Raw genomic sequence first — 26631 nt, 5'->3', positions numbered from 1 at the left:
AAAATATCATCTAAATACATAAATATAATATATAAACATAACATATATACATAAACATAATGTACATATATATACGAGTAATATTCATACATATTATTATTGTATAAGGTAAAGTGTCTGATAACATTCTATATAAGGACCAAGAATATACAAAGCGCGTAACTATTCATTATTTTTTTGTGTTTAGCCTTATACATAATATGTTTACAAATATATGTACATAATAATTTTGTAGTTTTATAAATGTATATGTATGTGTGTCTTAGAGTCTTTATTTATCTAATATCTAAGATTGGTTACGTCGTTGTTTTTTATTTTTAATTTTTTTTTTTTTCTTGTTTTTGCTCTTTTTCATTTTTGTCGATTTCAATGTTGCCCTTTTTTTTCTTGTCTTCGTTATATTTTATTTTGGTTTTGATAAATTTATGAATTAATTTTCCAGTAAAAAGGACAGAATTATTCATACTTTTAGTTTAGTAGTTGAATAATAGAATGATAATGAAGTCAGACTCACATAAATATTTTTTTACATTTAAATGTCCCTATAATATCTAAATTTAAGTATACTGTGTGTATATACATATATACATGAAATATATATATATGTATATAAATATATTATACATATTATATTTTGAAGATTTAATCAAGTTTGTATAGGTTTATTTGTGTATGCTTGTATATTATTATGCTCAAGATTATGATGAGCTAGATTTTATGTGTAAAAAAAAAAAAATAATTTTTTTTTTCCATTCTATTCCCTTCGTCCTTTTTTTTGTATTATTAAGTTTTATCTTTAAGATGAGATTTTCTTGCTTATTTCATTTGTTTTAGTTTTTTTTTTCTGAAGATTTATTATTTGAATTATGGGTCGTTTTATATATACATTCATACACACCTATGTAAATGTATTTTAAGATGAATTTTATTTTAGATTTATTCTTTCTATATTTTGAATGGCAACGTATTTAGAAAATTTTCATTTAAAACTTCAATTTCGTACACACGTACATATGACATCCATATATTATATGTATACATATGTCATATTTAATATGAATTCTGACAGAATTTGAAATTGAAATGTTAAAGTAGGTATGTTATAACGTGAAGGACTTTATTAATGTATTGTAAAAAAAAAAATGTATCTTTAAATTTTATTTAAATGTACAAGATTATTTTACTTTAAATGGAAATCATATAATAATATGATAGTAGTGCGATATTATATACATTATATTATACCTATATAATATGAATTCAGTAAAAATAGTAATGTTAATATGTCATATTGTATTTGTCATAATTTATCACTTTTGTTTGTTGCTTAAACTACTATACACATGGTTGAATCTAATCGAAGATAAAGAAGATGTAAACATGTAGTATAAGAAAGAAGATGTAAACTATTGTAAAAACATTTTTGTTTTTTCTTAAGAAATTTAATGAAAATATGTTCTAATAAATCTGGAAACTATTATGAATTTGCTAATACAATGTGTAGTTGTTAAATTAATAAGTAATTTGCCTATTACACTAATAATATTAATTTAATGGAAATTTCTTCATACAACTGTAGAACAGTTGCTACATGCAATCTACTATTTGAAACACACAATGTAAACAATATACTTAGTAATCATGTGAATTACAGTATAAAACAATTTGAAGAACATTTCGTCGGCAATTTCTTCATACCTTTGTAGCTCAGTTGGTAGAGTGTCCGTCTAGAAAACGGTCAGTCACTGGTTCGAGTCCAGTTCGAGGAGAAAAATTTTTTTAATTTTTCTGCCTTTAAACTCGTTCCTTTGATTACGTCATCCATCTGGTCATAATGTGACGGAAATATTTTTCCAAACTCCCTATAATAGTTCAATATTTTAATCTAATTGGAAATGATAATAAGAATCTCAATTATTTCTAATAAATTTTAATAAACAATATATAAATTAATATTAAAGAAGTAAAATACTATGTGAGAACAACTATACTTGTAAACTTAAAAGGTAGTAAAAATTTCTTATTTATTTATAATTATTAAATTTATTCTGAGTAAATAGAATTTAGATTCTAAAATTTAAATTCTATATATTTCATGCTTAATTGAATAAATTTCTTATTATTAATTCAGAATAAATTAAGTTTTAAAATAAGCTGACTAAATTATAAACAATTGCTTATAATATTAATTTTTCGAATCTGTAAAATATGAAAATTTTGTTATTTGAAAATTTCAACGAAAATTCTTTCAACCAGCTAGACTAATAATAGATCCTTCATTTCAATTTTACTGAAATATTAACAATTTCCAGATTTATTATTAATAAAAATATTCTTTTATAATAAATTAATAATTTTATCCAAAACTACCACAATCAAAAATATTCAAATAATAATGTTGAGAAAATAATTAATTATGTATTCAAAAACCAAAAAAACAAAAAAAAAAGTTATCCCTTATTTTAATTTTCTCATTCTACCATACTTTATGTATCTTCAATTATAATATCCTTCAAATCACCATATCATAAAATTTACTTCTAGACCATTATTATCCTTAATAATAATCAAGAAAAGGAAAAAAATTAAAACAAATAAAATTGTTTTTTTTTTTTTTGTTTTCCCCCCAAAAATTCTATGTTAATTTATGAAAAATATCATAAAAAGTAAATAGAGATTGTTATATTTTACAGCTTTTAATTAAAATAATCTAAAAATAACAACAAAATGTAATTATGTACAAAAATTCAAGGCATAAAAAAGTTAAACAAATACAAATATAGATGAGTTTCAAGTATATATGAGGGATGACCAACACTGTGCGCGAATTCAAAATTTTTTTAGAAAATTTTTGTATTTTTTTTTTTTTTTGAGAAAAATATTAAGAGAAACAATTTTCGAATTCAATTTTAACTACATATAAGTATAGTAAGTATTTTCAAGGAAAATTTCATGATAAAAATTTGTATTTTTATCTTAAATTTGTTACACAAAATGCGATATTTTAAATAAATAATTGCAAGTTGTTCTAAATGTTTCTATGACGATTATATTCCAATTTATTCTTTTATTTGGCTACAACATTATTATTCATTACTTGCACTATATACAAGTTACAAAATTTCGAACTTAATTTATAACGAAATATAGAGACTAAAACAAATAAACAAGAATGTATCCTTTCTGAAAATACTCATTATATAAAAGTCCTTTCTTTTTCATTTTCATCTACTTTATTATTATATGTTTTACCTTGGTGAACCATTTTTAATGTTTACTTTGACCACACTTCATAATAGATGGCGTACTGAGAATTTTTACCTTAAAAAATTTCTACATTTCTCTTTTTTCTGTTTTATTTATCTGAACATATAAAAAACAAAAAAAAAAAAATTCTCATTATCCTGTTTCGCATATACTTATGTAAAAGAACTAAACTTTATAACAATAATGTTGGATTGGAGAAGAAAAATAGAAAAGATGAAACCAGGAAATAAAAGGGTTATTTTTCCTTTACAAAAATAACACAATCCACAACATCGCAACGTATAAATTTCGCTCTTTTTGTTTTTTTTTTGGCAAAAATAGTACAAAAGTGAAAAACAACAATAAAAGAAAATTAAAATTCATTTTAACCTCACATTTTTTAGTTGGCTATTGTAATAAAATACTATAGTAAAAATTCTTAACATTTTATGTACCTATATACACACTACAGCTTGACTCTATATAATATGATTTTAGGAAATTTTGTGTTTGTTGGCGTACAAGTACATTTTGTATGTACTTTTAAAAGAATAGTAGGTGTAATCGGTTGAAGAGCAAATAAAGATTTGTACTATACTAACACACTATATTATGTCTATGTATCCATATAAAATAAGAGATAAAAAAAAATTGTAAACGGTGATAATAATTAACAGATCCCAGAGGAGTTTATCATCACCCATAAATTTTATATGATATATTATAGAGGCGGTACATTAATCTACATACATTTTGTATATATAGTATCTTTTTATTGCCTTTTTGTTTTTCATCTAACATTTTGTTTTGCTTTAATAACTTCATAAAAGAATGTTCCTTTATTTCAAACCAGTGCAACTGTACCATAAACATATTATATATAAGGAAAAACAACTAGAGAACCACAACTGCAAAAGGTTTTTTTAATAATATTTAAAGGAAAAACCTGGGTAGCACGAGAATGCAACATTATAAAGAACTTAACCATTTAGGTGGGAAAGGGGATGGGGGGGTTGTGTTTTTTTTCTTTCTTTTAATAATTAAAATAGAAAAAATTAAGATTAACATTATCTTTTGCTGTATTAAATGGGTTCTTATAAAAGAATTTGCAAAATATTTTATTATAGCTCTTCATTATATGAAATGATAAAATGAAAAAGAGAAAATAAGTTACAAACATCCTTTTAATTATAAAATTTTTATCGGCTGTCCTGTAGTGTACACAGTATAGTAAAAGAATTTAGGTAAAATTCTTATTATATATTTTACAAAATGAAGTCTAAACACACAAGAACATTGTTAAAGATAGAAAAATATGTGATTGAATATTTAATTTGGAATAATTACAATTAATTACACCAATTTCTTAATAAATTTTGAGTTTTTTTCAGAAATTTATTTACATGCATATTCATTTCTATAACAAGACCTTCAATTAAATTCTGTCATATTGTCCAACACAAAGTTGTATGATTATAGGTCAAAATTTGTATTTTCGTATTCAAACGAATAATTGTTCACGTGAGGTTCAAGTAGGGCTATGTCTTAATCAGAATATCTATCTAATTAAATATAAAATTTTTTAAATGGTAAGTATGTAATATCCTACAAAAAAGTAAAACTAATAGTAGCTTGATGCAAGAGAATCGATAAAAATAGCTAATAGAATAGATATTACGCAAAATGTGCCAGAAACCGGGCCACTTATTCATAAGGTAATGATTTTACCTAATTTTAACAAAAGAAAATTTAATTTTTGCATGTTATAGCGTACACGTACGAGGTCATTGTGTGGAAAACGCAAAGGTAATAAATAAATTAATTATTATAAATGTTATTAATAACCAAACTTTTAATATAAAAACCAAAAATTATATTCCAAAACCCCAAAAAGAAAAACAAAAATCCAAAAATATAGCAATAATAGCAGATGGCGTTTTCAGTTTCTTTCCAATATATCGAATTAATTCGAATTTTGCTTTTTTGAAAATTGTACTTTTTCTGATTATTTTTCTGAATATTACAAATCAAACTTTATGATCTGAATAGGATAGTGGACACATGAAGAAAAAATCATTTTCTTCTTTGGGATTCCGAAAAACCACAGAACTCTTTAATTATATAGAAGAAAAGAAGAAAATCAGATGTCCATGTGATGAAAAACTTTTGTGTTTAAAGCATTTTCTTAACCAATTTTTTGTTTGTTTTTGTCTTTATATTTTTTTTTTTCATCTTTCGTCTACAGTCTTTTTTTTTGTTGGTTTCCTTTAAATATTCACTTTTATTTAAAGTATACTGCCTCTGATTCCCTTTATTTCAATTTTTTTGTTCTATTGTCATCTTAAAAGAAAGAAGAATTGAAGAACAAAAAACAAGGCTGCTCGCAATTCTGAAATAACACTGAAGAACAGTTTTTTTTTTTATTGTGGCAAGGAATAAAAACCAACAATGACAAGAAGTTCAATCCAATGTAAGTATATGTATATATATATTATATGGATGAATTTATATTATATGTGTATGCCTTATAACATAAGAGGGACACATGTGTGCATATTTTCGATTTTCATGTTAGGTTGATACAATGTAAAAGACTTCTTTTGTTAATATTTTATTATGATACTGCTGTTGCTGCTATCGGCGTATAATGATGTTGAGATAATGAAATAAAAAGGTTGCAAAATAAGAAGTCTTTTTTTTTTTTTGCTCTATCATTTTATACAATCATTATCACAATAATCGTTACTATCATCATCATCATTACTTTCGTTGGGCAAATATATGTCATATAAAAATTTGTGAAAAATATAAGGATATTCAATAAAACTGAAAAAATTCAAAAAAGTTTAGTAGTTTCAGTATTTCGGTTGAAATTTATTTATTCGGTTGAAAAGTCAATAAGTTGTTAACTGAACTTTCCCCAAAATGGAAAGGTGCAGCGGCGACAGTTTTTATACTATAACTCATCCAAAACCACCATTAAATCGGTCCGTATCCTCCCGGTCATTGTAAAAAAAAAAACAAACCTCTGAAGCTTCCTTTACTTGGCGTGAACATCTTGTTGTTCCACATTGGAAGATTATATAGCGGACTCGATAATAGCGCTAGCAAACACTCTGTACAGCTACTGCGCTATCCTAGCTCTGAGTTTTTTCAACGAATTTCTTGTACGTACATAAAGCCATGGTAGCTCTTTCGATGACCTTGTTTATGTGAGGTTGATATGTGAACTAGGGTTATCCAAAAATACCTAAGCTCAATGCAAAATGCGTCTTTTAACCATGAATCAGTGAAGGCAACCATGATGCTTTTGTTGGGATTTTTTATACAGGTCCACGCTTTTACAGAATCTTGGCACATCTTTTACATTTTACTGTGATGATTAGAAATCTGGTTCTGAAAATTTCCTCAGGTTATCATGGCTATATCGCCCATGTAGCTCCACAGCCCTACCCCAGAGCACTTGAAAGAAAAAATTAATTCATTCAGAGTAATCGGCCATAAAAGAAACGAAGAAAGTCTTCGAGTCGATGTTCTTGTCAGTGTAGCTAGTCTATATGGAATAATTATGAACGTTCCCTCAACAAGGAATCAACAAATTATCGCGTGATTACCAACAAGTTACTATTGACCCTGAAGAGTCGATGCAGTATACTCGTATTTTTTTTTTTGAAAGAAATATTGCAAAATCTTAATGTAACTATTGAATTTAATTTGTGTCAACACCCGAAACTTATGATAACAGAATTGTATCATAAGTATTGTACTATATACTTATATAATCATGCAATAGTAATATAGTTGCAAGTATTTTCTATTGGGTCACCCTATATATAATACTTACAATGTTTACAGCCAGTAAATGCATTGATTCTCTATGTTATACTCTCTTTTGCGTGCTGTTCGATTAACTGTGCGGAGACTGAACTGTTTTCTTTGCGTTTGAAGCTAGAGAAAAGAAATGAAAAGTAAAAATGGTTTCTTGGTTTTTTTTTTCTTCATTTCTTTTCTAGTTTTGACCACATGTGGTCTATTGATTTTTACTCATTCAAAAATACCACTTCACTATTATAAAACTGAAAGATTTTTTTTTGTGATTTCATTTTGGGCCGAATGAATCTCTATATGTATGTATGTATTTAGTTTATATTACGTGAATATGTACATATTTTTATATTTTACTATTTTTTTTTTCCTAAACACTTCTTTTCTTTTGAGTATTTTATCCCAGTTATGTCGATTCTTCTTTTTTTAATTTGTATACAAACATGTATACATTTTATATTGTATTATTAGAAATGTTAGTATGCATATGACCGTAAGTATTAAATGAGTGTTAAAGAAAGAGAAGAGGATAAAGAAAAAGCATCTATATATTGGGGTTATTTTAACATTATCAGCTCCTTCTGAAGTTTTATACAAGCAGATCAATATTGTATTTTGTCATTATGACAATAATTGTATAATATAGAGAAAAATGAAGATGATGATGATGATGCTGATGCATATGATGATGATGATGATGATTCGCTGTCGTTTTAAGTTTTCAATTCTTTTCTTCATTATGTTATTTTCTGTGTTGAGCCGATGAAGAGTCAATTGGCGTTGTTTGAAACTATTATGAGATGAGTACTTATTCTTTATTTAGTAGGTAATTTTTGTTTCTTCACTAGATTATTTTTATTTTACACTATTAAAATTATTATTGTTTTTTCCTTTTAAATAAAAAACAAAAATAAAACTCACTTTGCCACTTTTGTACACAAAAGACACAAAAGAGTATAGTATAAAAACTGAAACTAATTTGAACAGGAGGAGCCCTTCAAATAACATAAAGATACAAAATTAAAAAATAAAATTTTATAGAATGAATTTTTTTGTTCCATAGTATATACATAATATGTATATACCTACATTATTGTCACTTTCATATATAAAGATAAAACGCAATTAAGACAGTATGCAATTTATTTAATGATTTTCAAGTTTTCAGCAGGAAATCTTTCAGTCTGTATATTATTTGTGTAATTAAGGTTTAATTTCAGCATGAGTTTGAAATTAAAAATAAAACATGATAAAGAAGAAGAAATATACATATATATATATGTATATATATATTTTTATATTTTTATGTGCATTTAAGAAAGAAAAGAACTTCAATTCGTTTTCTTGGTTTACACTACTTGTACATTCATTCATAAACAAGTATTGTCATATTTGTTTGAAATTCCAATATAAAATTTGGCTTTCATGTTATTTGAATGGCACACTTTAAAAATTTCAATGAAATATTGAAATAAAAAACTAAATATCATAGTAGGTACTGGGTTACTGGTAGTACATTTCTGTTCACCTTTATAATGGAAGTTGAATATTTTTAACACTTTTAAATACTGTACTCAGTGAACAAAATTTTATTCATTCAAGACATCAGTTCAGACATCAAACATTATTCAACATTAGTTTTTCAATCAAACAAGATATACATATACACACCATGATTTCAAGTCTACAATCAAATAAAACCAGATCCCTGCAAAATATTACTTAATTGAGTTTCAATACTGAATTTGTTTTATAAAACAAATAATTTGGTTTTGTATGATTTCATACAATACCTCTTCATACAATGTTTGTAATTATCCTCTAGGATAAGTATGAACTTTTTCATCATACAAATTTCATACCATTACATTTTATCATACAATTTTTTTGAACAAAATTTTACTGCAAACTCAGTTATTCTGTATATAATTTGTAAATTTATTATATCCGTATTATATGAGATTATTAATATGTGCCTTGGGAATAAGTTTCGACATTAGGTAACACATTTTATTTTCAGACAATAGTTCTATATATGTATATATGCCTATTCAGTAATTAAGAATTATATGAAAAATTCGATAATACACAAGAGGTTTAATACTAAAATTTAAATTATGTTTGATTCCTAATTATACAATTTCTTTTACAACCAAAATTAGTCACTAAAAACTTAGTGAATTAAAAAAAAAATTAAATCATAAATTTGCGGGGTTCTTTCTTCTTTTTTGTTTTTGTTTAAATTTCGATTAAATGCTCATTTTATCTTCATTTTTTTTTCATATTTTTCTTTTTTAGTATAGTGGAGGTTATGTTTTTATTAGAGGGCGTATAAATTAACTAAGAACAAAAAAAAAAAATGAATTATAAATTTTTTATTCGTGATGCGACAATGTGTCAACTTTTTGTTTTATTTTTTGTTTTAGCCATAATATAAAAATAAAAATTATGGGCACATTCACAATGACCTCGTTGAAAAGGGGTGTAATGATCTTTGCACACCAAAAAAAAAAAACCAATTTACGTTTCTTATTTAAATAAAAGAAAAATTAAAAAAATATAAAAAATAATAATTTTTTTTACTTCGTGCATTGAACATAAAGTGCGCGATAATTGAATGGAATTTTGTGTTTTTTTTTTGCTGGCTTTGTTTTGCTTAAGGGATGATGACATTAAATTATTATTATAAAAATAACAGTTGATCTTATTTGGCTTCTCTAAATTAAATGTTTACTACTACTGAATTTTAATTATCTTGTTAAAATTTATATATATGCACTACGTATGTATATGTACATAATAATACGAAATATATAGAAGGCAAAAAATATAGAAGGCGCAAAATTTTGTTAGAAGTTTTTTTTTTTTATTATAATATTTTACAGAGTTATAGCTTTGTTTTCGGTACCGAATTTCTAGTTGAAGAAAGAAATAATTTAAAATTTTACCACACTAATGTGAATATATGTAAATTATACCTTTAGTGCTGAAATTATTAGTTACCGCTTTTTTGAAATAATATTGCAATAATTCACTAACTATAGATTATAATGGTATATAGAATAGTGATTTATAGTGCCACACTTTTGAATAAAATATAAAATAATATGACAAACTTTCAAAATATATACCGTATCCCTTGAAATTGTACAAAAAATTTAGAAATATCTATTTACACACACACATCTATATAATATGCACACACTTAGTAAAAATTCTAATTGAAACAACTTTAGAATTTAAAAAAAAATTTAATATTTAATTTGGTTTTTTCTAAAAATTTGTATGTTGTTTTAGTTTCCACTTTTTGTTTTCCCTTATTATATTTTTGTGCCATTAAAATCACTGAACTTATTTTAATTTGATTTTGACCATGAATACTCTTATATCCTTTTTATATGATATCAATTATCATAATGAAAACTAGAAAAATTATAATGAAAATAATTTCGCATTTAAAATAATTAAAAATAGATAAAAAAAAATAACAAAACCAAATATCAAACAATAATTTTTAATTAGAATAATTTTATAAATTCAAAATTATATTTAGAGTTAAAAAGAAAAATTTTTCCTATATAATAAGGAATGTTTATTTGTATGTACATATGAGGTATGTATAAAGTATAGCAATTCAAAAATTCAAAATTTTTCAATAAAAAATTTTTGAATTTGAATAAAATAAAATTTTCCAGCTATGATATTAATTTAAAAAATTTTCACTTTCTTAAAATTCAAAAATAAAAAGCAAAAGAAAAATAATAATAACCTAAAATATTTAAAAATTCCATAAAAATAGAAAAAAAAATTCTATAATTTAAAAATGGGAAAAAAAAGTTAGAAAAAGGGTTCTTAAAATTTATTCCATAACATAATTATGTATAAATATTTTGTTATACATAAAAATAAAAAATAAAAACTGATGTAGTCAGCACACTTTAATTCATCAGCACAATTTTCCCCGAAAAATGTAAATTTAACTCTTAGCAGAGTTTCGCTTTGTGCCATCGGAATTCTCCGAAAAGCTCGCCAATTAATTTCAGTAATAACCAGAAGTAAAATATCAAAATTTTAAGAAATTTGACCAATCTGTTCCATAAATATGGTAAAAAATGTTAAATCGACACCTAGTTCTGTTTCCGAGCTTTGATATATTTCTGAAAAAAAATTACAGTTTTATTGTTTTAAAACCCCAAATTTAAATTTCAAATAAAATTGGTTTATTGTTTCTCTGTATATATGGAAAAATATAAAATTGCCTTGCGAAAAAATTCAGTTCTCGAGGTCTGATATACTACAAAAATTAATCAATCCATGAAATAGCCGTAGAAATAAATTTACATATAAAATTTCATCAAAATCGATTCAGCCGATCTTGAAATACACGCATATGCACACATAGCCAGACAAACTAAGAGTCCGACAGACTAACAAATATAGTTTATTTACGCTTCCCTACTATAGAGAAGTGTATTCCCACTATTTCTAAATTTGATACCATTACATCATCTCACTTATTGTATGTTGTCGGTAAAATGTTCTCTCTTTCCATATGTATATTACACGTACAAAAATGTTAAAATAGAAGAACGAAAAAAAATAAGATAAAAAAAAAAAGAATAGAAAAATATTCGTAAATTTTCATTTAAATTCATTTAAAAATCCACAAGCAATAAATGAGATTCCAAGAATTAATTTTTTATATATTTTTTTCTCGCATGAGATATTTTTTCTTTTATAAATTAAGATAAATTGTTTTTCTTTTTTTTTGTTAATTTTTCTTTATAACTTTTTATAATAATCGTAATAACAATAATAATAATAGTAAAATATTATAAAACCTCAATGAATTCTAAAATATAAAATTGTTTAAGATCATTTTTTTTTTTAGAATTTAATGTCTTTTTCTTGAATTCCTGCTGTATACATTATTATATAGCAGCCTTGTATTCTGAAAAACGATTGTATTATACGAACATAAACGAAGAATATTATTCGACAACCCAACATTTTAAATAAAGAAATTGAAAAAATGACAATATAATGAGCTACATTCTTCCTAATTTTAATTGTCTGTCCTAAATTCTAACACATTTTTTTGTTTTTTTTTAGAAAACAGAACAGAAAACTTTTTCTTGAAAAGAAAAACTTCCCTACTTCAAAAGAATTTTAAAAAATCTATGATTTTCATGCTGTTTAATTACATTTTTCTCACTCTTTAACTGTGATGTGCATACTAACTTACAAAAAATATTAAAAAAAAAAAAAACTTTTGTATTAAATAATTCTAAAAGAATAAAATAAGGAAGTTTGGATTCTTCTAAAATTATCACAACAGTATTATGCCATACAATAGATTATACAGAAAATATGTGTATATGTGCATATGTATTAGAAATTCTTTGTCTTATAAAATTATATAATGTTGATTCTAGGAATATTGTGGACAAATGTTTTTTAAAAAAAACAAGTATAAAAGTTTTATTATAAAGTCATTGTTTTTATTTCATATTGAAATCATTTTCATTTCATTTCGGAAGGGGTATACAAATTTATTTAACACAATGAAATAGTATGTTTTTATTTTTTTGAATTAATTCTTTAAAGTACAATATTATGTTTACATAATAAATAAAATTACAAATAAATTTAAAATATAGTATCTGTAAAATTTTACGAAATTTATAAATCAAGAATTAAATTTTTTCTAAAATAACAAATTTTAGTTTAATAATTTGATTAGAAAAACTAATAATATTAAAATTCAATAGGAACACTTTCAATAGAACTTAAAAGACCCAAAAATATGCAAAGAAGAATTTCGAGAAATTATTTTCTAATAATCACATTTCTTGCATAATTTTAGGAGGAAGAATTTATAAAAAAGCAATATTGTAAACGTTTGTGCATATTGTTTTATGGAAAATGTAAGACCATACAATTCCCATCAAACAAAATCTATAAACAAACAATAGCTTATACAGAAATCCAATTTTAATTGTTCGGCAAGAATTTATTTTCTTGCAATATTCCTTAATTAAAGAGGGGTTCAATAATAAATATATAAATTTTAACACAAATCTGACTAAAAACTTAATTTACTTTAAAAAAAAAAATTCTTCTTCTTCTTACACCAACGATTTCTCAAAATTTATTAAATACCAAAATTCGTACCGGAAAATTTATATAATTTTTTCCACTACAAATATAATTTTATTATTCATTTCTATTTCCTTATAATTTTCATCACCATTATTAAAGACGCATTATCCCCCATATTACTTGAAAAATCTTATACACATTTACATACATATGTATAACATAAATACAGCAAAATATTACATACACGACGGAGTCTTTGAAAAGCATTAAATGCTTAATCTGTAAAATTTGCATTCAAAGGATTTATATTATGAAAATATGAGCAAAATCCTTTTTTTTTTTTTTTGATACACGAATTAATTTAAATAAAAATTTTGTGTGTTTTACAAGTTATTTGTATAGACAAGAACCTATACATTCAACAGTATTTAAATTATAACAAATTACTCGTACTACTACTTATAATACTACAAATATTTATCATACTATAATTATAATTTTGTGTTTTTTTTTTTTTGTCATATTTTTCTTTTTAACTACTCAAAAACTTCCTTTCTTTTAAATGAGAAAATAATAAGGAAAATGTTTCAGATTATAATAAAGATGAATTTAATTTTACCCAAAAGAGTTAGGTAAGTATACTATATAATTATAGAATAATTCATATATATATTTCAGTATGAAACCTAGAACATTTTTACAGGTTACAGGTAGGTACATACATTATTATGATAATATCCTTTTTTTAATACTATTTAAAATTCTTTTACTTTCGATTGTCTTATATTTCGTTTTTGGTAATATTACATAACATTTTTCATATTCTCTCTTTTCTTTTCATTATTATTTAATTACCATTAAAATATATGTGTATATGTATGTATTATAACAGAAAAAGAAGAGAAGAATTAATATTTTGCTAAAGATAAAGAGAATAATGAAATAAAATTGGATTTGAAAAGGTTCAGGTGAAATTATTTTTGAAAAAAACGTGAAAAGACACAAAAAGAAAATCGCGCGCTTCTATTAAAACGAGCTTCTATAATATTATTATAGGTATGTGATGATAATAATACGGGTATATTATATTATGGCTTCTATATCGTATAAAATACCATTAAAAATTAAAAAGGATATGTCTATATTATATAAAGTTAAAAGTCATTAAAGATTTTTAATTTTATGATTTTCTTCTTTATTTCCTATACACGCATGTATACTGTTATACTTATATACATGTTAACACTTTTATATACAATTAAATATAATTTAAAAAAAATTTTTTATTAATTATTTAATTTTCATTTTAATGTCTTAACTTTAGATTATTATCATTGGATTTTATCTAAAAGCATTTGTTTCAAATGAAAAACAAAAATCAGTAAAAACAAAAGAAAATTTTGTTCGTTTTTAACGACCCTTAAAACAAAAAATAAAGAACAATTAAAAATTTTTTTTTTTTTTTGTTATGACAGGTCTAACAATTCCCTACCACCACCGGTTTGTATTTTTTTTTTTTTTTTACTTTCTTAAATATCATTTCGAATATCAGGCTTGTAAGATTATATTATAGCATGTGGGTTGTCAATCATTTAAATTTTATGTTAACAAATTAAATTATTTGTATACTGAAAAAATTTTTAAGTTTCTACGTTGTTTATTTTTTGTATAACACCATCATAAATCGTCTTTTTTTTTTGTGAAATCATAATTATTACAAGTTTCTCATCATAAGGACTTGTTTGTATAGAATTTAGATTGTAATATTGTTCATCGCCACTTGAAATGTACAATAATTATTTTGCACTAATTTGCACTAATTTTATAGTAATAAACTTGCATAATTTTACAAAATTGACAAAAATATACTTGTTTATTATAGTTATATACTAAATTGAGATGACTTGCAGTTAGTACTAACGAGTATATGGAGTTCCTATAATAAAAGACCTACCATTTTTATTATAATTTTAAATTGTAAATTACATTCACTGTATAACTACCCAAATTAAAAAAATTTCTGGGTAAACGGTCTCAAATGCATTAATAAGTATGTAAGAAAATAGTATTTATAACAGTTTAAGCAGATTTTGGGTGTAGGAATAATAACATGTAGAACTATATTTTATTGCCCTATATATTTTATTAAATAGATAAATTATTTTTAAATTTGAACAATATTTTATAAATTAATATTTATGTTTAGAAAACTTGTACCTTATTCCCAAGATATTAATTAAGGAATACTGTCTATTTTCATAATGGAATTCTTACACTTAAATCTTCAAAATAAATCTATTATAGAAAAATTGGATAATTCGATTAATTTAAAAAAAATAAATTTTAAATTAAAAAATTTCAAATTAAAATTATTAAAAAAAAAAAACAACAATATTAGAAATACTTGAATCTTTGTAAAAATTCAAAATATTTTAATTAATATAATCTGACAATCTGAGTTACAAAAATTAATGAATTAATTTTCCGGTCCATGGTAGGAAAATTAAAAAATTTGTATATTGAAAATTATAGGAAAAATTCATCATAATTTGTGATTAAAACGCAATATGTTTCAAAGAATCAAAGCTTAAATTTTTATATACACACATTATTTTGTTAATTTTCTCGAAAATTCTGTATAACAAAATAAAATTCACAGTGACGGGTATGAATAAATAAAGAAACAATACGAGTAATAAGAAAAAGGTCGCAATTTAATTTTTTTCTCTTAAGATAAATCTTTTTTAATAGCTATTTTTAACCATTTTTATATTTTTTTTTTATCTCATTCCTCGCTTAATATACACAGGCAATATTAATTAATTGGAAAATAACGTTCTGACAATAAAACAAAAAAAAAAAAACGAATTTTTTTTTTTTAAGGAAAATTCATTTTCATTCAATTTTAATCTTTGCATTTTCAACATTTTTTTTTTCTTGTTTTCGCTCTCTTAAGATTCTTTAAAATTAATTAGTTTTTCACAATATTTGAAATGAAGAGTTCCTCCTTCAATTCCTTTTCGTATATATATATATATATATACATTTAATAAGAATTTATTGTAGCTTCTTGATAACATTTATACAATATTATAAAATATAACAATAATGAAAATAATTGTGAAAAAGGATTTCTTATATATTATATAAAGAGAGAGAAAATCACTTTGGAAATTATATAAAATTCTGGTTCTTGTCTTTTAAATACCACTTTATCAAACAGAGAATAAAAAGTCCATGTTTTTTTCTTGTTGTGTTTGTATTTTAAAGTTGAGTCCTTTTTTTTTTGTTTAAATATTTTAATTGCTTTTATTAAATTATTTCATCAAATTTTATTTTTGTTTAATATTATTTTCCTTTTCATTTTTATTTGTTTTTTGTTATTGGTTTGGTTGGTTTACTCTTAACTTTTAAATTAAAATTAATTATTTTTTAAGTTATTAGTTTTCTTGTTTTAATTCTGTTTCTTTTAATTGTATTTTAATTCCAGCAATTAACTTCAGAATCAGTGTTGTAATATTCTCAAAAAATTAAAATCCTTTCTTTGTATGTATATATACACATATAAATATATTTAATATAAAATATTCTGTTACAGATTGTGATTTATTTAAAAATAATTTATTGTTATATTTTGTATAATATGTAGGTGTTTGTAGAGTCTATAATATTATGAATTCATTGTGCTTCAATGTAAAATGAAAAACAAAACCAAATTAAATTAAAATTTTATTTAAAATTATTTTATATAATATTATACATTTTATACCAATTCCTTATTATACCATACTAAATTAAAAAATTATTTAGTGTATGTAATGCTTGTATAAAATGTATGAAATATGCATTTATGACATTGTTTTTTAAATATACATTTAACACGTTTTGCTGGCAAAACTATCAGAGATAAAGGAAAGTGTTATATGGGTCAACTTTTAAATTTTATTGTAGCGCATCGAAAAAACCAAAATAAAAAACAAATAGTAATAAAATAACCAATAACAAATAACACAAATTTTTGAAAAATTTCAAGTTTTGTTAAAAAAAATTAAAACAAAAATTCTGAATTTGACAAGTTTTATCTCGAAAGCTATTGCACAAATCAAATTTACTGTAGGACCGAAAATAAAGAGCAATTAATCATCTATAAAAGCAGCCCCCGGTGATTACTCTATGTCGTATGATTCCAAAGTTATAAGAATTTATTTATATGTAGAAAAAATCTGGTATCTGTAGCTCTGAAAACGAGTATATCTGTACCCACACAATTTTTTACTGGATATTCAATTAAGAATCAGTTCTGAAATTATTATGCCACCTTATGCAGAACACCCTACATATTAATCAATTTATTTATTTAATAGTTAAATTAATTTTTTTCAAATTATATCTTGTATGAGTTGGAAACGTCATATATACAGGGTACAATTTTATTTTTTTTGTTAAAGGTTTTGATTTATTGCGAATAAATACTTAATTATTAATTTTTCAAAATTAACAAAAGCCGAAGTTTATACTTAGTGGAATAATTGACCAAATGAGTAATTTATCAATCCCAGACGCATATTCTAATTAACGTTATTAATTTAAATACATAATTGGATTTTTTTTAATTAAATAATATTGAAAAAATTAACAATTTAATTTATAATTAAAGAAAATATACAAAAATCCTATATTACAATTAATTCATCTTAATTTTTTCAATTCATTGTACATATAGTCTAATTTTATGCATTCGGTCATAAAAATGTTTCATGTTTATATATGAAATTTATTTCTCATACTATTAATTTTGAATATTTGTTTAATTAAATGCAATAATTTCAAAAATAATTGTATAATGTTAAAAATAAAAAAATTTAACCCTAATATGTCAAAAATTTAATTTTAATGTACACATATGTACAAATTTTTTTTTATTTATTTTAAAAAAATCAATAATTTATCAATAATTTATAATTTTATTTATTAAATAAAATATATGGAATAGCAAGACATGTAGACGAAAATGTAAGCAAGAGTAAACTATTATTACTAGTAATATTTGTTATACATGCATAAAACACCCATATTATATAAATTCGGCATTACTATATATTCTCCGAATGTACATAATATGCGATTCTTTTTTTCATATGGGAAGGGGACCAGCAGAGTGGTTATCTTGTATAATATTAAAACGAAAAATCAATTTCAAATTTGCCACATAATATTATCAAAATATACCGTAACGTGTCTCTCCTTTTTTCCAACATCTTGTTTTTATTCTTCTTTTATTATATTGTTCCCGAAATTAATTCAAAGAAAATAAGAAGAGAAAATTTACTAACAAAAGAAGAAAAGAAATCCTTTTTTTTTTATTATTATTATTTTTACATTTGCATTTTCCTTCAAATTTTTCTTTTTTCATTTCTTTCAATGGGAAACTGAATTATTTACCTTTTTCTTTCCGATATACATATATGTATATACAAGCATCTAACACGAAAAAAAAATTAAGATGATGATGAAAAACGTTGTGTTCTCGTCTCACTCTTAAATTACAAATATATTTCGTTTTCTTATTTAAAAGTTTATCAATCGTATTCAATCATTTCTACTTTGTTCATATCCCAATTTATTAGATGCCTCTGTTAGAGAAGATGTGATGGCAAAAAAAAAAAAAACAAGAAAGAGAAATCAATTTGAAAATAAAAAAAAAAAACAACGCCTAACAATAATTTTTTTTTTTTTTGTTATTTTATTATTATTTTTCTTTTCTTAATGTATTTTATATAAGATTATATTCGCGTTACGCTAAACTATATCGTATTCAGATGCATAATATTATTATATACCGAGAATGTAAATATATATGTACGCATATACAGGTATAGGTTCAAATGTCTAAATAAAAAGTAGCAGGTGTCTGTATGATGTGGTAATGTGGTGTGGATAATGCTCATTTTATATAAATAAATAATATATGAGAGAGTCTACCCACAATTATACATGATATACACAATATAATGTATATATGTATATAATATTTAAGGGAAGAAATTTCATTAACATACTATTATATAAGGTAAAAAGCATACCTACATATAATAGGTACAAAAATAAAATATATCCAAATCAATCTTAATAAACCGCCATCAAATTGATTTCTCATTCCTTTAGAATTCTCAATAACAAAAAAAAAATTTTTTTTAAGTGAAATTTTCTTCTTTTTAGGTAGGTATACGTTTATATATATATATATATATATATACATATATATCTCCCTTTTATATTTTAATGAAATCAAAGATCCTTAATTGAGTCCCAAAAAAAAAAATACAAGAAAAAAATTGTGTTTGTACCTTTAATATACTCGTAGTGTGTAAAAATGTATGTGTTTAGTCTTAAAAAAAAAAAAAAAAAACAAAAATTCTGAACCGTTTTCAGTTGATTTTCAATATTAAATGTGAATTTTTCAAACGAAAATGAAATGATGAATAAAAATCAAAATAACAAAAATTAAAGGATAAAAAAAAAGCAATAATAAACAGAATAACTACGAAGAAAGAAAAAAATAAAAGTCACAGGTGGTGGCATGTGCCAAACGTGCACATTATTTTTTTTTTGTTGTGTTCTTCTTTTTTTTCATGGTTTTGTAAGTTTTCTTTGTTTTTTGTCTTTCACATTTTTGATATTTTTTTAAATGCATCACTATAAAATTCGTGTTATGCGGGCATCTAAGGATTCATTTTATTTTTGAAAAATGAAAAATTTTATACATACTTCCATTATCGTATATTATTTTTTCAATATATATATAATAGTTTTTTTATTATATGTATAACATACCTACATATAAGGTGAGCAGTGAGCACATAACATTATAACGAGCAACACATACACGCTTCCTTATACACCGCATTACAATATTATAAATGAAAAATAAATTGGTATAACAACAACCGTCATAACACAAAAATTATATTTCTTAACGGCACTTGCTCGAAGGATAATTTTTGAATAAAGAAAAAATATAAAAAAAAAAAACAAAAAACTTTATTAAAAGGTATGCGGGTAAAAAAACGTACGTTAAAATAAAAACGTGTTAATCGTATACAATATAAGAATGTTTGTAGTACAGCAAGTCTAGAATAATATTGGTATACAATGTATGCTTACATACCACTAAACAAAACAAAAAAAAAAAAAAAAACGAACCCACATCTTTCAATTTAAATTTTTTTTTTTTTGTTTTTCTATTTTCATTTAATTTTGAGTGTGAAACAATAATAAGAATTTTTATGATAAAGAAATCGGGTATGTGTACAATCTCGTTGTTTGCTGTCATCACAGTTAATGTGTTCCTTTGAACATTTCAAAAGAGTAACGAAAAAAAAATTTTGTTTTTTTTTTTTTTTTGTTATTTTCTCTAAAATTTTATTATTTTTATACTCATTTTTTTTTTTAATAATGAAATAACTGTATTAAAAATATATGAAATTTTTTTTTTCGTTTCCTTAATTTCTAATTCACTTCGCATTTTCTTTAACACTTCTTCTCTAAATTCAAATATTAAATTTCTAGAAAGTGGGATTTTACCTATAAGAATTGTGTACAATGCTGCCACTGTTTACTCCGTGCTATTAATATTGTATTATTATTGTTGTTATTATTATTACCTACTGCTGCTAGTGCTGGTACTTGTTTACATGCACATGTACACAAATACATTAATTTTTTTGTTTTACTTCATTCAACTTCTTTTGTCGTTTAATTATTAATATTTCTTTGCATTTTTTTTTTTGGTGTTTTTTTACCTTGTATATATGCTCTGTTTTCCTAACCATTCTACACAGATATGTATACATACAAGTAATATGAAAAGGTATAACAAAAAATATTGTGTAGTTATTTAACTTGCTAAAAATAAAGCACCAAAAAAAAAAGAATTTTTTTTGAATGAGTGTAATAGAAAAAACAGAGAGAAGAAGAAAATTAAAAGAAAGAAACAAAACAAAAAACAAAAAAAATTTTTTTTGTTGAACCATTTTTAAAAATAGGTAGGTATTCCTGAATCTTGATACTACCTGATGTTAAAAATTACGAGACACAAAAATTAAAATGAATGAAAAAAGGAAAAAAGAAAAACCACTAAGCATACTAACATAGGGAAATTGTTGAATGGGGAGACTTTCTGACAATCTACAACCACATATACAATTATATACAAGTATAAAATGATAGTTAATAACGAGTAAATAATTAATAAAAGGCAATTGTTCAGAATATCGTAAGATGATTTTCTTCATATACATATTGCATTTAAAGCGTATATTATAGAGAGAGTAAAAAAAATTAAAATTTTCAAGAATGATCTTTTGTATTTCTTTTGGTAAAAATTAGTTATAAACAATAATGTGAGAATGATTTTAAGGGTGCGACGGGGATTGAAAGAAGTGAGAACATGAAAAATTAGTGAATATTCTGATATTAATTTCAGTGTAAATCTATAATTTGTTAAATAAAAATACAAGATTAAATTAAAAGGAATCACTTTGAGTGAATTTGAAATTTAAAATGCATAAAGAGCTGGTACTTCAAAATGAAACAAACAGACGTGACCCAAATACTTCCCCAAATTCCCAAAGCAATACTTTATCTCCTTACTTTCTTTAGATATGATACCTATAAGAAGAAAAAGTCTTCTTGTACTAATTGGAAAATTTCAAGAAAGGATTCGACAAAATATTATTCTAAACGAAAAATCTAAAATTATTTCAAAAATCAAAATTTAAAAAAAATTTCTTATTTTTTGGTTGTAAAATTCTAAAAAAAAGGAACTACTATGTAACACCAGTCGGGTGTAAACAATAATTTAAGGTACATAATAATAATAAAAGATCCATTATCTGAGTATATACATACATACATGTATATTATGTATGTATGTATGTATTAAAAAATTTTTTTTTCTGTTTCTTCTCTTTCTATACATTTTTCAATTACTTTTTCATTAGTGCATGGGGGAAAATATCTTTTAATTATTATGAAGAACAATAGAGGATTTCTGAAGAGTAGAAATAACCGAGAAAATTAGTCAGGATGAAAGAGTTTTTGTTTAAGTTCATTTTTAACATTATTATTATTATTATTATTGTTTGTTATAGTTGTTATTCTTGTTTATTATTTCTTCCATCGTTTTGTGTTCGTATTGAATTCTTTTTTTTTTAATTTTTACAAAAATATCATGTATTTGAAAAAAAAAAATATAGGTTTCTGTATACTCATATTTATATACAAAAATGTAAATATGTATAGTTATAATTAAAAGTTATATATACATATATAATATGTAGGTACTATGAAAATTTCATATTGAAATAAAAAACGGCATAATTACGTACATAAATACATAAAAAAAATTTTGTGTTAAAACAGAGTGGTCCAAAAATTAATTGAAAATTTTTAGTGGCGGTAGGAAGTAATTGAAGTAATGAACAATAATTTTTAAAAATTACAATGATTTAAGACTTAAGAGCTTTATTCAGAAATTAAAATTTCAAAATTACAAAATTCAATTCTCAAAAATTTTAATTGATAAACTATTGTTAGTTCCGAAATCGCCATAAAACTCACATTTTAAGTTGGAAATTTTCACTAATATTTTAAACATTAATTGTGCTCACAATAATTATTTTACAGCCTATATAGTTAAGGAAGAAATCTTAAAGAGCATTTACTGTATAAGTTTCCGCTATACTAAAAATTATTTTTGTTCATCCATTCTACATTATGTACTTACACACATTTCGAGAAAATAAAAGTTTTCACAAAGGAAAACAAAAAAAAAAATATGTATTCCTCATTTTCCCTTCCTTTTCCTTGTTTTTCACTTTTGTTTTTTTTTTGGTCTTTCTCCTTTTCTCTATTTTTGTTATCCTTAAAATCAGGTTAAAAATTAATAATTGCTGTTGACTTGTATAATGGAAAATAATTAAAGTTGAAAAGTAGGTAGGTACTAAAAAAAAAATTTTTTAAAAAACATAGCTAGGAAAAAAAAGCACAAAGCTAAATTAAGAACAGAAATTTTCAAAAATAAAAAAAAAAAATTATATCTCGTGTAATTTGCAATTCTGAAAGAAAGAAAATGATGGCTATTAGTTTTGCCCTTTTCTTTTTTTTTGGTTTAAATTTTATATACCATTTTTTTTTTTTGCTTCCAACATTACAATGTTAGTTTACACAAATTGTTTTGTACTCAACATTAAATAAGTATTGTATGTTGTTCTGCATAACCTTATATAGTTTAGTTTATTATTTCAGTTAATTGTTCTCATAAAGCAGAACAATTTATAAGATTTTATTTTTTTTCTGAATATTTAATCAAAATTTAAATTAATATTTAAATATGAAATTTTTTGTAAAATAATAAAGATGAATAATCACAATTTATGTAATATATTCTGAATTGTGTTAAACAGATGGAATAATTTTAGGTAATCATGTGTATATGTGAATAGTAATATGTTAAAGATAAAGTCAATAAAATTAAATAAATGTCCTGCTTAAACCTATTTAGTACCAACTACCAATAGTGATAACAATATATTTTACTTGAATTCCAATGAAAATTGTTGATCTTACCTGAAAATAGAAAAAAAAATAGTATTAATTAAATTAATGTCTCTTTTAATAAATTTGTATATAATTAAGTAAATTTTTAATTAGGTTTTTCAGTGATCAATTATTAAATGTTTTAGGTGAAAATTTCGTTTCAATTCTTGTGCTATAAGAACATTAGAATCGAGTATTTTACTCACACTGTCTTTTCTATTTGGAACATAATTTTTACTATTTATTAAACACCTGAATTAACACTGCAATATAAAAGTATGATAAGCTGATTTATTCAATTTGTTTTTTGAAAATAGAAATTTCATCACAGCGAAGGCGTTCTTTATTAATGTTATTTTCATAGAAATAAGAGTATAGACCTTAATTTTTAAATTTCTGGTTATTTAAATAAAATATTTACCACATAACTAATAGCTATATCTTTGATATTTAAAAAATTAATGAATTTTTTTCAAAATTTTTAAAATCTTAAAGTAAAATTTAAAAAGTTTTTTAATATAAAACTTTTATTTAACAAATACATAATTGCAAATTATTTGGTATTTTTACTTGTTTTGATCAACGCCTAAAACTATATATTCAACTAATCTCTTAAAATTTAATAAAAAAATAAATTATGATATTAATTTATTATTAATTCATAAGTTATGAAAAGATTAAATTTATTTTTATAATTTAATAATTAAAATTTCTATATAACCTAGTATATATATATATATATACCTTTGTTTTTTTATTATTATACAATATACAAATCCTATCTGGCCCGGTACTAAGTTGTTCTGTGCCCTACGCGGTCTCCAAAAATTACGCTTCTCCCCTCTTCTCCAAGCTTTTAAAATATTTTACGTTGAACATTTATTATACTTTCTTTAGCAACTTTATTATTATAAATGCAAAAATAATCATAGAATTTAAAGCCTACGAAATTAAACTTTGAGCTATTGGTTTTGCAATATTTCGTATATAAGTTCGCTGTATATATATATATATACAAAATTTATAATATTAAGTCCGTTTTATATGTATATACAGAAATTAATTAAATTACTTTCGCTGTATATATTGAATGAAAAATATTTTTTGTAAAACACGTAAGACAAAAAATTGTAAAAATTTTTTACTTCTTATAATTTAATTTTCAATGGTGCCCTCGTATTCTGGCGCTCTTTCCAAATGCTTACTTTACAAACATAGTAGATCCGGCACTGTATATATTATATAATATTTATAAATATTTTTAATATTTTTAATGTTAATATAACTATGATTCACCACTTAATATTGCCTCTATAATATTATGACATTGCCTTTAAGTAATTTCCAATTTAAAATTATTGATAAACTAAATTATATATATACATATATATAGATCTGAATTGCAATACGTATATACATATATATATGTATAACAACAAAATAACAAAATGAAGAACAAAGCAAGCAAAAATTATAAAACTAAAAACTTCATATATGTATATAACAATATAGTACATTTTAATGCTATTAATCGAAAAATATAATATTAAAGAGAAAAAAAAAAATCTGATTTTTATATTTATTTTAATTCTTAATATATTTTGAAATTAAAATTAAAAGAAAATATCCTTGAGTCAAGCTGATAATCAAGTAAATTTTATCGTTTTATGCTTTTAAAATAACAAATTTTTTTTTTATATTAAGTATATTTTATCGTTTCATTATTATAATTTATTATTGTATATATATGTGTATATAAAATTTATCATATATATTTATCATAATATCCTTTTAATAAAGAGCTCTTTAATTGAATTTTTTTTCCTTTTATTTTATTCTTACTCTATTTTTTTCCTATTTTACCCTCTCTTCACCTCATTGTCTATGTCTGTCTTATTCACTCTTGATCTTAAAGAATTAATTATTCATGAAAAATGAAAATAAAATAAAATTAAAAATAAAAATATTTTTCTGTGTATCCACTTAATAATTTATATAATATATGCATATATTATATAAACATACATATAAATTAATTATTTATAACTTTATTGTATATATATACATACAAATACACATATCGGCCTATTTATGATTATTATAATATACTTATATATTTTATATAAGTATTTTTTATATAAAAGAATTTTAATTTTCAATATATAAAAATAATAATAATAATAAGAAAAGAAAAACAGCATCAAAAATAAACCATAAATTTAATAAACTTTTCTGTCTTCTCTCGACACACACACAGAGCAAAAAAAAACAAAAACCATTACAATAAACAAGAAAATTTAGTAAAAATAAAAAAACCTCAATTATATTCATCAGTATAATTATATCTGCACCGCATTTATTATTTAACGAAATAAAAAATAAAATGAAAACCAAACGCAAAATTATAAAATTATAATATAAGAGTGTTATCCTTTTTAACAATATTTTTTTATTATAAATACCTATATCCTTATAATTACACACAAAATACCACACATACATAGGTATATATGAATTTTTTTAAATATAAAACAAAAAAATTAAAAATCTTGTATTTGTTTTTGTTTTTTTTTTTTTGTTATAAAATCTTTACAATTTATTAAATAATAATATTTTTTATTATTTTATAATATCCTTAACACGAAGATAATAATTCATGATTACTATTTACAATAATTAAAAAATATAATTGTAAAACAATAATAATTAATTCAATTTTTTCTGCTGTAAATTAAATAAACAAAATAAAAAATTTATTAATTCGAATTTATATTGAAATAAGGAGATTTTATTTTTTATAAAATCATAAGTAAAAAAACAAAAACAAAAATTATGTTATCCTTATTATTGTGTAATATT

General features: G+C 22.7%; 1 protein-coding gene across 1 annotated transcript in view; it reads right to left on the bottom strand.

Moving 5' to 3' along the window:
* LOC129606636 (nephrin) overlaps window positions 1–20889 on the bottom strand; it is a 504217-nt gene extending 483328 nt beyond the window's left edge. The window contains exon 1 of the mRNA XM_055517050.1: window positions 20793–20889. Within this exon, the coding sequence (XP_055373025.1) occupies window positions 20793–20889 (97 nt within the window). The remainder of the gene's footprint in view (window positions 1–20792) is intronic.
* Between the last annotated feature and the right edge of the window lie 5742 nt (window positions 20890–26631).

The sequence above is a fragment of the Condylostylus longicornis genome, unplaced genomic scaffold, assembly GCF_029603195.1.
Source record: "Condylostylus longicornis isolate FDR11 unplaced genomic scaffold, ASM2960319v2 ptg000020l, whole genome shotgun sequence".
In the NCBI taxonomy this organism is placed as follows: Eukaryota; Metazoa; Arthropoda; class Insecta; order Diptera; family Dolichopodidae; genus Condylostylus; species Condylostylus longicornis.
The sequence above is the reverse complement of the archived record's forward strand: the minus strand, read 5'-3'. Positions and strand labels throughout refer to the sequence as shown.